The sequence below is a fragment of the Salvelinus alpinus genome, chromosome 11, assembly GCF_045679555.1.
Source record: "Salvelinus alpinus chromosome 11, SLU_Salpinus.1, whole genome shotgun sequence".
Classification (NCBI taxonomy): Eukaryota; Metazoa; Chordata; class Actinopteri; order Salmoniformes; family Salmonidae; genus Salvelinus; species Salvelinus alpinus.
Genome location: NC_092096.1, coordinates 73118681 through 73134356, shown reverse-complemented (window position 1 = coordinate 73134356; position 15676 = coordinate 73118681). Strand labels below are relative to the sequence as shown.

Here is a 15676-nt window from a genome sequence, read left to right as displayed (position 1 = left end):
ATAGAGTGCAGTGTTGTGTCCTATAAGGAGCATTGGTGGCAAATCTGATGGTTGAATGGTAAAGAACATCTAGCCACTAGAGAACACCCTTATATTCAGATCACTTCCTGGATGGCAGGACTGATGGCCGAATGGTAAAGAACATCTAGCCGCTAGAGAACACCCTTATATTCAGATCACTTCCTGGATGGCAGGTCTGAAGGCCGAATGGTAAAGAACATCTAGCCACTAGAGAACACCCTTATATTCAGATCACTTCCTGGATGGCAGGTCTGATGGCCGAATGGTAAAGAACATCTAGCCGCTAGAGAACACCCTTATATTCAGATCACTTCCTGGATGGCAGGTGACGTTCTATTTTAGAAAGCCTCTGTGTGTGTTATATTATTTTAGAAAGCCTCTGTGTGTGTTACATTATTTTAGAAAGCCTCTGTGTGTGTTACATTATTTAGAAAGCCTCTGTGTGTTATATTATTTAGAAAGCCTCTGTGTATTATATTTGTTTAAATGTAGTAAATAATACAAACTACGTATTCCTCTCTCCAATGCTGCTCTCGCTGTATGAACAGTTTTTATTATGACGGATATACATGGTCATAATGATTTGTACGAGCCTTGCAGCCACAGTGTGAGAGTGTGAGAGTGTGTGATAATTTATATTCTTCCTACTATAGTTTTTCAAGACAATATCACAACTCGTCAGTGTCGGCTTCATTCATTTGTCAGATAACTATGATATCTGACATATTATTTCTCAAGTCCTTGATGACCAAACATTTTTCTTCGCCATATATCATATAAAAAAAATGTTGAATTCTAATTTGCCAAGCTTCAGAAAAAGTCCCAGTAAACGAACGAGTCATAACAAGGCGCCAGGGAGAGTGAAATCGACTTGACGTCATTACAGCGCGCCTAACAGTTTTGTCTCTTTTTACATTTACATTTACATTTAAGTCATTTAGCAGACGCTCTTTTTGAGAAGAGAATGAGAAGTACCTCTTTCTCTAACCGGATTTTAACGTTTCATGTTGATATCAGCAGTCTGCGTGTATCTCGCCGTCTGATGAAAGGTTGTTAGGATGCGATAAGCGTATTCTAGTTGAGAAAGTGTCCAAAATCCCCTTTATTTCGAGTGCAAAGACAGGACAACACGCCACGGCACTAGTAACGTTAGTTACTAGCAACAACGGCTCTCTGGTTTGTCGAAGGTGAGTTTGCTTTTTAATTGTGTGTTAGTTTAATACGTGGTGGCTATTGAAACACTTTAGTAGGATACTTCTTGTAGTTGAAGCATTTAAGGATAAAAGTGTCAACGAATTCAGAAGTTAGCTAGCTAACGTTAGTGTGTGTGGGGTAAAGTGAGGTAACTTAGCAACGACCATCAACCGTGTGTGAAGCTAGCTAACTAACTATGACAAGTGGTGGGCCGTTACAAGTTAACGTTAACTGCTTTAGTTTTCGAGAGGCTCGATATCTGTTGTTGGAGGAGCTGCTTTTAACATTGTGCATATTTATTTATTCTGAACACTTCCGTTTGTTGGCAATGTCAAATCTTGCACAATTTTTGCTAAATACTTACTGTTATGTTCGATAGATTGACAGACAAACGCCGCGTAGTACTAAACTGTAAACCAATAAAAACTTGTGTACTATCTATCCATGGTACTATCTCTGCTGATCACGTTATCCGTAGCTAAGGCAGACAGCTAGTGACATCTCGAGAGATCTCCGTCCGAAAAACTGCCATCAGGTGAAGTCTTTAAAAAAAAATATATGTATTTGTAATCTAACTATTTAGTTATAGAAACGTGATACCATGAATGCAAGCTATACAATGACAACTTACAACACAGCAACCTTAGGTACTTAGTACACTAGTTGGCTAGCTAGTGACAACAAGTAGATCTGTTGCTAGCTAGTGACAACAAGTATATCTGTTGCTAGCTAGTGACAACAAGTAGATCTGTTGCTAGTTAGTGACAACAGGTAGATCTGTTGCTAGCTAGTGACAACAAGTATATCTGTTGCTAGCTAGTGACAACAAGTAGATCTGTTGCTAGTTAGTGACAACAGGTAGATCTGTTGCTAGCTAGTGACAACAGGTAGATCTGTTGCTAGCTAGTGACAACAAGTATATCTGTTGCTAGCTAGTGACAACAAGTAGATCTGTTGCTAGTTAGTGACAACAGGTAGATCTGTTGCTAGCTAGTGACAACAGGTAGATCTGTTGCTAGCTAGTGACAACAAGTATATCTGTTGCTAGCTAGTGACAACAAGTAGATCTGTTGCTAGTTAGTGACAACAGGTAGATCTGTTGCTAGCTAGTGACAACAAGTAGATCTGTTGCTAGCTAGTGACAACAAGTAGATCTGTTGCTAGCTAGTGACAACAAGTATATCTGTTGCTAGCTAGTGACAACAAGTAGATCTGTTGCTAGTTAGTGACAACAGGTAGATCTGTTGCTAGCTAGTGACAACAGGTAGATCTGTTGCTAGCTAGTGACAACAAGTAGATCTGTTGCTAGCTAGTGACAACAAGTAGATCTGTTGCTAGCTAGTGACAACAAGTAGATCTGTTGCTAGCTAGTGACAACAAGTAGATCTGTTGCTAGCTAGTGACAACAAGTAGATCTGTTGCTAGTTAGTGACAACAGGTAGATCTGTTGCTAGCTAGTGACAACAGGTAGATCTGTTGCTAGCTAGTGACAACAGGTAGATCTGTTGCTAGCTAGTGACAACAGGTAGATCTGTTGCTAGCTAGTGACAACAGGTAGATCTGTTGCTAGCTAGTGACAACAGGTAGATCTGTTGCTAGCTAGTGACAACAGGTAGATCTGTTGCTAGCTAGTGACAACAGGTAGATCTGTTGCTAGCTAGTGACAACAGGTAGATCTGTTGCTAGCTAGTGACAACAGGTAGATCTGTTGCTAGCTAGTGACAACAGGTAGGTATGTTGCTAGCTAGTGACAACAAGTAGATCTGTTGCTAGCTAGTGACAACAAGTAGATCTGTTGCTAGCTAGTGACAACAAGTAGGTCTGTTGCTAGCTAGTGACAACAAGTAGATCTGTTGCTAGCTAGGGACAACAAGTAGATCTGTTGCTAGCTAGTGACAACAAGCAGATCTGTGGCTAGCTAGTGACAACAAGCAGATCTGTGGCTAGCTAGTGACAACAAGTAGATCTGTGGCTAGCTAGTGACAACAGGCAGATCTGTGGCTAGCTAGTGACAACAAGCAGATCTGTGGCTAGCTAGTGACAACAAGCAGATCTGTGGCTAGCTAGTGACAACAAGCAGATCTGTGGCTAGCTAGTGACAACAAGCAGATCTGTGGCTAGCTAGTGACAACAAGTAGATCTGTGGCTAGCTAGTGACAACAGGCAGATCTGTGGCTAGCTAGTGACAACAAGTAGATCGGTGGCTAGCTAGTGACAACAGGCAGATCGGTGGCTAGCTAGTGACAACAAGTAGATCTGTGGCTAGCTAGTGACAACAAGTAGATCTGTGGCTAGCTAGTGACAACAAGTAGATCTGTGGCTAGCTAGTGACAACAAGTAGATCTGTTGATAGCTAGTGACAACAGGCATATCTGTGGCTAGCTAGTGACAACAGGCATATCTGTGGCTAGCTAGTGACAACAAGTAGATCTGTTGCTAGCTAGCGACAACAGGCAGATCTGTGGCTAGCTAGCGACAACAAGTAGATCTGTGGCTAGCTAGCGACAACAGGCAGATCTGTGGCTAGCTAGCGACAACAGGCAGATCTGTTGCTAGCTAGCGACAACAGGCAGATCTGTTGCTAGCTAGCGACAACAAGCAGATCTGTGGCTAGCTAGTGACAACAAGTAGATCTGTGGCTAGCTAGTGACAACAAGTAGATCTGTTGATAGCTAGTGACAACAGGCATATCTGTGGCTAGCTAGTGACAACAGGCATATCTGTGGCTAGCTAGTGACAACAAGTAGATCTGTTGCTAGCTAGTGACAACAAGCAGATCTGTGGCTAGCTAGTGACAACAAGTAGATCTGTGGCTAGCTAGTGACAACAAGTAGATCTGTGGCTAGCTAGTGACAACAAGCAGATCTGTGGCTAGCTAGTGACAACAAGTAGATCTGTGGCTAGCTAGTGACAACAGGCAGATCTGTGGCTAGCTAGTGACAACAAGCAGATCTGTGGCTAGCTAGTGACAACAAGCAGATCTGTGGCTAGCTAGTGACAACAAGCAGATCTGTGGCTAGCTAGTGACAACAAGCAGATCTGTGGCTAGCTAGTGACAACAAGCAGATCTGTGGCTAGCTAGTGACAACAAGTAGATCTGTGGCTAGCTAGTGACAACAGGCAGATCTGTGGCTAGCTAGTGACAACAAGTAGATCGGTGGCTAGCTAGTGACAACAGGCAGATCGGTGGCTAGCTAGTGACAACAAGTAGATCTGTGGCTAGCTAGTGACAACAAGTAGATCTGTGGCTAGCTAGTGACAACAAGTAGATCTGTTGATAGCTAGTGACAACAGGCATATCTGTGGCTAGCTAGTGACAACAGGCATATCTGTGGCTAGCTAGTGACAACAAGTAGATCTGTTGCTAGCTAGCGACAACAGGCAGATCTGTGGCTAGCTAGCGACAACAAGTAGATCTGTGGCTAGCTAGCGACAACAGGCAGATCTGTTGCTAGCTAGCGACAACAGGCAGATCTGTTGCTAGCTAGTGACAACAAGCAGATCTGTGGCTAGCTAGTGACAACAAGTAGATCTGTGGCTAGCTAGTGACAACAAGTAGATCTGTTGATAGCTAGTGACAACAGGCATATCTGTGGCTAGCTAGTGACAACAGGCATATCTGTGGCTAGCTAGTGACAACAAGTAGATCTGTGGCTAGCTAGCGACAACAAGTAGATCTGTGGCTAGCTAGCGACAACAAGTAGATCTGTGGCTAGCTAGCGACAACAAGTAGATCTGTGGCTAGCTAGCGACAACAAGTAGATCTGTGGCTAGCTAGTGACAACAAGTAGATCTGTTGCTAGCTAGTGACAACAAGCAGATCTGTGGCTAGCTAGTGACAACAAGTAGATCTGTGGCTAGCTAGTGACAACAAGCAGATCTGTGGCTAGCTAGTGACAACAAGTAGATCTGTGGCTAGCTAGTGACAACAAGTAGATCTGTTGATAGCTAGTGACAACAGGCATATCTGTGGCTAGCTAGTGACAACAGGCATATCTGTGGCTAGCTAGTGACAACAAGTAGATCTGTTGCTAGCTAGCGACAACAGGCAGATCTGTGGCTAGCTAGCGACAACAAGTAGATCTGTGGCTAGCTAGCGACAACAGGCAGATCTGTTGCTAGCTAGCGACAACAGGCAGATCTGTTGCTAGCTAGCGACAACAAGTAGATCTGTGGCTAGCTAGCGACAACAAGTAGATCTGTGGCTAGCTAGCGACAACAAGTAGATCTGTGGCTAGCTAGCGACAACAAGTAGATCTGTGGCTAGCTAGCGACAACAAGTAGATCTGTGGCTAGCTAGCGACAACAAGTAGATCTGTGGCTAGCTAGCGACAACAAGTAGATCTGTGGCTAGCTAGCGACAACAAGTAGATCTGTGGCTAGCTAGCGACAACAAGTAGATCTGTGGCTAGCTAGCGACAACAAGTAGATCTGTGGCTAGCTAGTGACAACAAGTAGATCTGTTGCTAGCTAGTGACAACAAGCAGATCTGTGGCTAGCTAGTGACAACAAGTAGATCTGTGGCTAGCTAGTGACAACAAGCAGATCTGTGGCTAGCTAGTGACAACAAGTAGATCTGTTGCTAGCTAGTGACAACAAGCAGATCTGTGGCTAGCTAGTGACAACAAGTAGATCTGTTGCTAGCTAGTGACAACAAGTAGATCTGTGGCTAGCTAGTGACAACAGGCAGATCTGTGGCTAGCTAACATGTCATTCTGGGACAAGGAGCGTTTTAGCTGTAAGTTTATTCCAAGTAATCATTTTAAAACTGCAAAAATCTATTGAACAAGTAGATTAAATCTAAAATAGTCATCAAGGCAGGACCCACTAATTTCATTCATACTGACAGGGTAAACTCCTAGCCTCATTGTGAAGTATTCCTCCAATGTCTAAGTGATCCTCTACTTGTTTATCCATGATACCCCATCTCTCTTGCTATCTAGTCTGAAGACAGTGGGAGTAGTGTTGGTGTCAGCAAGTCAGGGGGAAAACTCCCAGCCCTTTTGACAGAGTACTCCTCCTCCAATTTCTATCCCCCTTTTCTCTCCTCTCTCCTCTCCTTGTTTATCTAGGAGTCCAATCTCGCCTCTTATGTAGTCTTTTGTGTCGCTGCAGTACTCCTCCTAGTTCTTTTCTTCTAACCCCTGTCTATCCTCCTTTCCCCAGGATGCCCGGTCCTTCCTGTTCTCTCATCTGAAGACCGTAGGAGAAAAGTCTAGTTTAGTGATGAAACAGGACCCGTTGACCAGAGGGGGTAACACGGGTACACCCCTGCCAGGGAGGAGAGACTCTATGGGCGTATCGCTGCTAGGCAGCACCCCCTCTTCCTCCTCCATCTCTTCAATCTCTTCCTCCATCTCTTCATCTTCCTCTGGGGAAGAAAGGAGAAAGGGAGATGGTGAGGAGTTTATTGGCAGAGAGGAGGAAGAGGGGGAGGTGGTCAGCATTTCCATAGTTACCATAGCGGAGGAGTCCTGCCCCTCGGAACCGTTCGGAACTGTCGTCGGTCACGTCGAGGTAACAGCCAATGAGAGCGCGGCTAGGGAAAGAGATGGCCAATCAAAAACCTCCCACAGTACCCAGACTGAAGAAGAGGGGGTGCGGAATGGGGAGGAAGATAGAAAGGAGGATGATGAGAAGGAGCAGGGAGATGAAGGCGAGGAGGCAGAAGAGATGGGTGAAGACGAGAGTGACCGTTCTGCCCTGTTAGAAGAGGATGAAGAGGGAAGGAACCAGGTGTTTGTCTCGGATGAGAACTTGTTGTCGGACAGACTGAACCCTGAAACACCTTCAACACTCCTCAACATCAAGGTAAGAACCCGCCTCTCCCCTCAAGCCTAATTCAGTCCAGAGACGCGATAGTCCGGCATCCCATTGTGACATACAGTGGCAAGAAAAAGTATGGGAACCCTTTGGAAATACCTGGATTTCTGCATAAATTGGTCATAACATTTTATCTGATCTTCATCTTGGTTACTATAATAGACAAACACAGTCTGCTTAAACTAATAACACACAAACAATTATATGTTTTCATGTCTTTATTGAACACACTGTGTAAACATTCACAGTGCAGGGTGGGAAAAGTATGTGAACCCTTGGATTTAATAACTGATTGACCCTCCTTTGGCAGCAATAACCACAACCAAATGTTTTCTGTAGTTGTGGATCAGACCTGCACAACGGTCAGGAGGAGTTTTGGACCATTCCTCTTTACAAAACTGTTTCAGTTCAGCAATATTCTTGTGATGTCTGGTGTGAACCGCTCTCTTGAGGTCAGGCCACAGCATCTCAATCAGGTTGAGGTCAGGACTTTGACTGGGCCACTCCAGAAGGAGTATTTGTTGAAGCCATTCTGTTGTTGATTTACTTCTGTGTTTTGGGTCGTTGTCCTGTTGCATCACCCTTCTTCTGTTGAGCTTCAATTGGCGGACAGATAGCCTAACATTCTCCTGCAAAATGTCTTGATAAACTTGGGAATTAATTTCTCCGTCGATGATAGCAAACTGTCCCGGCCCTGAGGCAGCAAAGCAGCCCCAAACCATGATGCTCCCTCCACCATACTTTACAGTTGGGATGAGGTTTTGATGTTGGTGTGCTGTGCCTTTTGGGTGGAGTATCACCTGTTGCGAAGTGAGAAGCTGAATTCTCCACAATCAGTGGATGGAGTGGAAACAGAATACCTGCGTGAGTAAAAAAACTAACTGGTGAGGAAGTGGTTTGCATACCGATGTGTATTCATATATCCTCCTTCTCTATTCCAGTGCATACGGATAACGTGTTTTCCTCCCTGTCTCTCTTCCTGTTCCTGCCCATCTGATAATGGGCCACTCTCTAAATCTAAACAAATTTGTACATTTTTAGTAAAGACATGATTAAATAGAAAATATTCTGATGGGCAAACATTTGAGCACTTGAAAGAAGAGCATGTGCAGCCTGAGGCAAGGAACAGAGGGCATGCTTTTTTTTTTACGACTTACTCAAATCATCAATAGCCTACAGTCGCGTCATGCAGCCCATTATATGTTTTGATTTCTAAGACAATCTGAGGTTTGTCTCATTCACAACTAAATAGGGCTGTCTTCTGTATACCCACCCCTACCTTGTCACAACACAACTGATTGGCTCAAAAGCATTAAGAAGTAAAGAAATTCCACAAATTAACTTTTTAACAAGGCACACCTGTTAATTGAAATGCATTCCAGGTGACTACCTCATGAAGACGGTTGAGAGAATGCCAAGAGAGTGTAAAGCTGTCATCAAGGAAAAAGGGTGGCTACTTTGAAGAATCTCAAATATGAAATAGATTTAGATTTTTGTTAAACACTTTTTTTTGGGGTTACTACATGATTTCATAGTGTTGATGTCTTCACTATTCTACAATGTAGAAAATAGTAAAAATAAAGAAAAACTGTCCAAACCTTTGACTGCTATTGTAGGTGTATATACTGTAGGTAATGGTACATAGTTATATACTGTAGGTAATGGTACATAGTTATATACTGTAGGTAATGGTACATAGTTATATACTGTAGGTAATGTTAGCTATGTCTCCTATACATGTTTATAACAAAGTTCGTCCCCTGCATATCAAAGCATTATCTAACTTAGCTGGCGTAATAATATAGCTTCCAAGCTAAACAAGTCAAAGGGCCACCAGGTGACACTAACTCCGACAGCTCTCCCCCATTGACAGTGAATGCTACTGTGACCAAATCATATGTGTGACTTCTACTGTAAGCTGTTTACCTAGATAGTAAATGTTAGCTAGCTAACGAACTTAGCGAGCATTTAATAAAATGGGCAAAACCCTGATTAGCGTTAGCAGGTTGCATTATATTTTAGATCTAACCAACTTTGACAGTTCTCCTACCTATGAAAACAGACGCTAGACCTACTGTAACTTTACTGTTACCATGCTAGCTAGCTAGCCAGGCAGCTAAGTTAAGCAGCAACTATTGATATCCACAAGCTGACGGTTGCTATTTTAAATTCTACTGTTGGGGGAAACAAGTTGGCTCTGGTTAATATCACCATTGTAGTATAATTCATGTTTTTAATCTTACCTTTTGGTATGAAAAGCTGATATTCCAAGAGAAGGTTGGCTAGCTAGCTACAGTCTTTTTTTTCTCTCCAGGTGGTTGGCTGACTCAACCAATAGCGTCGCATCCCTCCATCTTTCGAACGATGGAGCGGTATGAAGCTGTGTTTTTCTTCCAAACAATGAGAAGTTATACATGATTGGCTTTTGAAACATGGAGATGGTGATTGGACGTAGTTGACAGCCTAACATGTGTAAAATAGTGCCAGGAGCTCGCCGGAACTGAGTTCCTGCACCTGGAATGTTCTACTGCTTTGAGTTCCTGCACCTGGAATGTTCTACTGCTTTGGGTTCCTGCACCTGGAATGTTCTACTGCTTTGGGTTCCTGCACCTCGAATGTTCTACTGCTTTGGGTTCCTGCACCTGGAATGTTCTACTGCTTTGGGTTCCTGCACCTGGAATGTTCTACTGCTTTGGGTTCCTGCACCTGGAATGTTCTACTGCTTTGGGTTCCTGCACCTGGAATGTTCTACTGCTTTGGGTTCCTGCACCTGGAATGTTCTACTGCTTTGGGTTCCTGCACCTCGAATGTTCTACTGCTTTGGGTTCCTGCACCTCGAATGTTCTACTGCTTTGGGTTCCTGCACCTCGAATGTTCTACTGCTTTGGGTTCCTGCACCTGGAATCTTCTACTGCTTTGGGTTCCTGCACCTCGAATGTTCTACTGCTTTGGGTTCCTGCACCTGGAATGTTCTACTGCTTTGAGTTCCTGCACCTGGAATGTTCTACTGCTTTGGGTTCCTGCACCTGGAATGTTCTACTGCTTTGAGTTCCTGCACCTCGAATGTTCTACTGCTTTGGGTTCCTGCACCTGGAATGTTCTACTGCTTTGGGTTCCTGCACCTGGAATGTTCTACTGCTTTGAGTTCCTGCACCTCATCATTTTTTGGGGGAAAAGTATTGTCCTGAACCAAAATCTAAACCGTACCGGCACCCAAAATGAGTACCGTTCCGGCACATATCTTAGTCCAAGTCAAGCACTGTAGACTAACACTAACACTAGCACTGTTAATCAACATTTCAAAGGGGGGGAAAAGCTCATGTGGGATTCGAACCCCGGCCACAATCTTCAACAATTACGTGGACAAGGCACTTTTACACAGAGAGCCATTTGACCAGTCAGTACAAATACTTGATATTTGCTTTGATGATCAGAACGTGCTGTTTGACTTAGGTATGTTTTAATGTTGCTTCCATACATGAACACCTACACTTACTTTGACGATTTTAATTGGCTGCTGCACTTGTCCACAGGATATAATCAGTCAAGCTCTTCAGAGGAGGAAGGTGAGGAGGACCATCAGTGAATTTCAGAACATAATTTTCTTTTCTTTTTTTTACATTTAAAGTGATCCTTTTTTAGATAACTACTACATTTTAATTTTCACGTCACCAAATAGTTTATTTAAACACACTGTTTTGCAAAGAAGGTCTACAGTAGCCTCAACAGCACTCTGTAGGGTAGCACCATGGTGTAGCCGGAGGACAGCTAGCTTCCGTCCTCCTCTGGGTACATTGACTTCAATACAAAAATCTAGGAGGCTCATGGTTTTCACCCCCTTCCATACACTTACACAGTAATTGTGACAACTTCCGGAGGACGTCCTCCAGCCTATCAGATGTCTTGCAGCATGAACTGACATGTTGTCCACCCAATCAAAGGATCAGAGAATGAATCTAGTACTGAAAGCATAAGCTACAGCTAGCTAGCACTGCAGTGCATAAATGTGGTGAGTAGTTGACTCAAAGAGAGAGACAATAGTTGAACAAATTAGTCTATTTAAAGGTTAAGGAGATGCTGCAGAGAGAACTATATTCATTTTTACTGTAATTCTTTTATTTTAATTTTCACTTACTTAGGTAGCTAATGCAGCTAGATAATTTAGCCTACTCAAACGCCCGACTCAAACAGAGAGGAATGCTATTTATGTTAGCTAGCTGGCTAAGGCTAGCCATCGCTGGAAATGTTCAAAGTCAGCTTTTGGTTTTATTAATTTATTGTCACTGGGGCCTGCCAGTGTAACTGCTAAACTGCTTGCTGCACACTGTACTGTATGATTGTAGCGGGTTTGCTAACGTGTTGGTTCTTGTCACAGGAGGTTGGTGGCACTTTAATAGGGGAGGGCAGGCTCATAGTAATGGCTGGAACAGAATACATGGAATGGTATCAAACACACGGTTTCCATGTGTTATACCACTCCATTCCAGGCATGATTATGAGAGAGAGGGGAGCAAGAGGGGACAGAAGGGGGGGGGAGGAGGGGACAGTCTCTCCAAACCACTAAAGTGGCATACAAGCTAACAGCTGGGTTATGAGGAGTCATGGCACTATGACACACACCCCTCCTTTCCTCTAGGGTCCGTCTGTCACCCCTCCTTTCCTTTAGGGTCCGTCTATCACCCCTCCTTTCCTTTAGGGTCCATATATCACCCCTCCTTTCCTTTAGGGTCCGTCTATCACCCCTCCTTTCCTTTAGGGTCCGTCTGTCACCCCTCCTTTCCTTTAGGGTCCGTCTGTCACCCCTCCTTTCCTTTAGGGTCCGTCTGTCACCCCTCCTTTCCTTTAGGGTCCGTCTGTCACCCCTCCTTTCCTTTAGGGTCCGTCTGTCACCCCTCCTTTCCTTTAGGGTCCGTCTGTCACCCCTCCTTTCCTTTAGGGTCCGTCTTTCACCCCTCCTTTCCTTTAGGGTCCATATATCACCCCTCCTTTCCTTTAGGGTCCGTCTGTCACCCCTCCTTTCCTTTAGGGTCCGTCTGTCACCCCTCCTTTCCTTTAGGGTCCGTCTGTCACCCCTCCTTTCCTTTAGGGTCCATATATCACCCCTCCTTTCCTTTAGGGTCCGTCTGTCACCCCTCCTTTCCTTTAGGGTCCGTCTATTACATTTGCTCTACTCTCTCTCTCTTGTTTAAACATTCCCTTGTTCCATTCACTGGACTATGAGTTCCATTCACTGTCTGAATAATATTATTCTGCTCAACTGAACAACTATAAACCAGGGCACACATAGCAACTACACAGTGATCTGGAATTAAGTGTGTGTCCTTACCTTGGGTGGAGGGGGTACACAACTAACTGGATGTTTCACCCAGCTCTGCTGACTCGTACGTTCTCCCCTCGTACAGGAGAAATGAAGACTCGTACATTCTCCCCTCGTACAGGAGAAATGAAGACTCGTATGTTCTCCCCTCGTACAGGAGAAATGAAGACTCGTACGTTCTCCCCTCGGTACAGGAGGAATGAAGACTCGTATGTTCTCCCCTCGTACAGGAGAAATGAAGACTCGTACGTTCTCCCCTCGTACAGGAGAAATGAAGACTCGTACGTTCTCCCCTCGTACAGGAGAAATGAAGACTCGTACGTTCTCCCCTCGTACAGGAGAAATGAAGACTCGTACGTTCTCCCCTCGTACAGGAGAAATGAAGACTCGTACGTTCTCCCCTCGTACAGGAGAAATGAAGACTCGTACGTTCTCCCCTCGTACAGGAGAAATGAAGACTCGTACGTTCTCCCCTCGTACAGGAGAAATGAAGACTCGTATGTTCTCCCCTCGTACAGGAGAAATGAAGACCCGTACGTTCTCCCCTCGTACAGGAGAAATGAAGACTCGTATGTTCTCCCCTCGTACAGGAGAAATGAAGACTCGTACGTTCTCCCCTCGGTACAGGAGAAATGAAGACTCGTATGTTCTCCCCTCGTACAGGAGAAATGAAGACTCGTACGTTCTCCCCTCGTACAGGAGAAATTAAGACCCGTATGTTCTCCCCTCGTACAGGAGAAATGAAGACTCGTATGTTCTCCCCTCGTACAGGAGAAATGAAGACTCGTACGTTCTCCCCTCGTACAGGAGAAATGAAGACTCGTACGTTCTCCCCTCGTACAGGAGAAATGAAGACTCGTACGTTCTCCCCTCGTACAGGAGAAATGAAGACTCGTACGTTCTCCCCTCGTACAGGAGAAATGAAGACTCGTACGTTCTCCCCTCGTACAGGAGAAATGAAGACTCGTACGTTCTCCCCTCGTACAGGAGAAATGAAGACTCGTACGTTCTCCCCTCGTACAGGAGAAATGAAGACTCGTACGTTCTCCCCTCGTACAGGAGAAATGAAGACTCGTACGTTCTCCCCTCGTACAGGAGAAATGAAGACTCGTACGTTCTCCCCTCGTACAGGAGAAATGAAGACTCGTACGTTCTCCCCTCGTACAGGAGAAATGAAGACTCGTACGTTCTCCCCTCGTACAGGAGAAGTGAAGACTCGTACGTTCTCCCCTCGTACAGGAGAAGTGAAGACTCGTACGTTCTCCCCTCGTACAGGAGAAGTGAAGACTCGTACGTTCTCCCCTCGTACAGGAGAAGTGAAGACTCGTACGTTCTCCCCTCGCACAGGAGAAGTGAAGACTCGTACGTTCTCCCCTCGTACAGGAGAAGTGAAGACTCGTACGTTCTCCCCTCGTACAGGAGAAGTGAAGACTCGTACGTTCTCCCCTCGTACAGGAGAAGTGAAGACTCGTACGTTCTCCCCTCGTACAGGAGAAATGAAGACTCGTACGTTCTCCCCTCGGTACAGGAGAAATGAAGACTCGTACGTTCTCCCCTCGGTACAGGAGAAATGAAGACTCGTACGTTCTCCCCTCGGTACAGGAGAAATGAAGACTCGTACGTTCTCCCCTCGGTACAGGAGAAATGAAGACTCGTACGTTCTCCCCTCGGTACAGGAGAAATGAAGACTCGTACGTTCTCCCCTCGGTACAGGAGAAATGAAGACTAGTGCACTAATTTCATTTTTTTTCTTCAAAATATGTCATAAACAAATGTATTATTGTGATTTATCATCCCATGGCTATACCTCTCGAGACCACCATTTGCCTCATGCAGCGAGACATCTACTGTGCATAGAGTTGATCAGGCGGTTGAATGCTGTCCTACTACTCCAAAGGCTGTGCGATGGTGTTGGATATGGGTGTTAACTGGAATATGCTGTCGTGTACTGATTGGGAAGGTGGTCTTGTGTGGCTCAGTGGGTAGAGCATGGTGCTTGCAATGCCAGGTTCGATTCCCACAGGGGACCAGTACGGGGGAAATGTATGTAATCACTACAGTACGTCGCTCTGGATAAGAGTGTCTGATAAATGACTAAAATAAAAAAAAATGTACACGTCGATCCAGAGCATCCCAAACATGCTCAATGGGTGACATGGCTGGTGAGTATGCAGGCCATGGAAGAACTGGGACATTTTTAGCTTCCAGGAATTGTGTATAGATCCTTGAGACATGGGGCCGTGCGTTATGAAACATGAAGTGATGGCGGCGGATGACTGGCACGACAATGGACCTCAGGATTTCGTCGCTCTATTTCTGTGCATTCAAAATGCACACGTGTTCGTTGTCCGTAGCTTATGCCTGCCCCATACCATAACCCCACCGCCACCACGGGGCACTCTGTTCACAACGGTGACATCAGCAAACCGCTCGCCCACATGACGTCACACACGTGGTCAGCGGTTGTGAGGCCGGTTGGATGTACAGTGCATTCGGAAAGTATTCAGACCCCTTGACTTTTTCCACATTTTGTTACGTTACAGCCTTATTATAAAATTGATTAAATGGTTTGTTTTCCCCCTCATCAATCTACACACAATAACCAATAATGACAAAGCAAAAACTGGTTTCTAAAAGTTTTTTAAAAATGAATTCAGACCCTTTACTCAGTACTTTGTTGAAGCACCTTTGGCAGCGATTACAGCCTCGAGTCTTCTTGGGTATGACGCTACAAGCTTGGAACACCTGTATTTGGGGAGTTTCTCCCATTCTTCTCTGCTGATCCTCTCAAGCTCTGTCAGGTTGGATGGGGAGTGTTGCTGCACAGCTATTTTCAGGTCTCTCCAGAGATGTTCGATTGGGTTCATGAGAGAGCCCGGAGGCTCTGTCTGGGCCACTCAAGGACATTCAGAGACTTTTTAGAATGTATTTTTATTTATTTAACGTTTATTTAACGTTTATTTAACCAGGCCAGTTGAGAACAAGTTCTCATTTACAACTGCGACCTGGCCAAGATAAAGCAAAGCAGTGCGACAAAAACAATAACATTTACACATTGGATAAACAAACGTACAGTCAATAATACAATAGAAAAGTCTATATACAGTGTGTGCAAATGAAGTAAGGAGGTAAGGCAATAAATAGGCCAATAGTGGCGAAGTAATTACAATTTAATTTGTAGGGATCCAGATTTTGCAGCTCTTTCAGAACATCAGCTGACTGGATTTGGGTGAAGGAGAAGCGGGGGGCTTGGGCCAGTTGCTGCGGGGGGTGCAGAGCTGTTGGCCGGGGTTGGGGTAGCCAGGTGGAAAGCATAGCCAG

General features: G+C 44.7%; 1 protein-coding gene across 1 annotated transcript in view; it reads left to right on the top strand.

Annotated features, from left to right (window-relative positions):
- The first annotated feature begins 927 nt into the window (after positions 1-927).
- Positions 928-15676, top strand: part of LOC139534770 (F-box/WD repeat-containing protein 7-like) — a 91862-nt gene continuing 77113 nt past the window's right edge. Inside the window, exons 1-2 of the mRNA XM_071334199.1 lie at positions 928-1208; positions 6382-7026. Coding sequence (XP_071190300.1) covers positions 6442-7026 — 585 coding nt within the window. The 5' untranslated portion in view covers positions 928-1208; positions 6382-6441. The remainder of the gene's footprint in view (positions 1209-6381; positions 7027-15676) is intronic.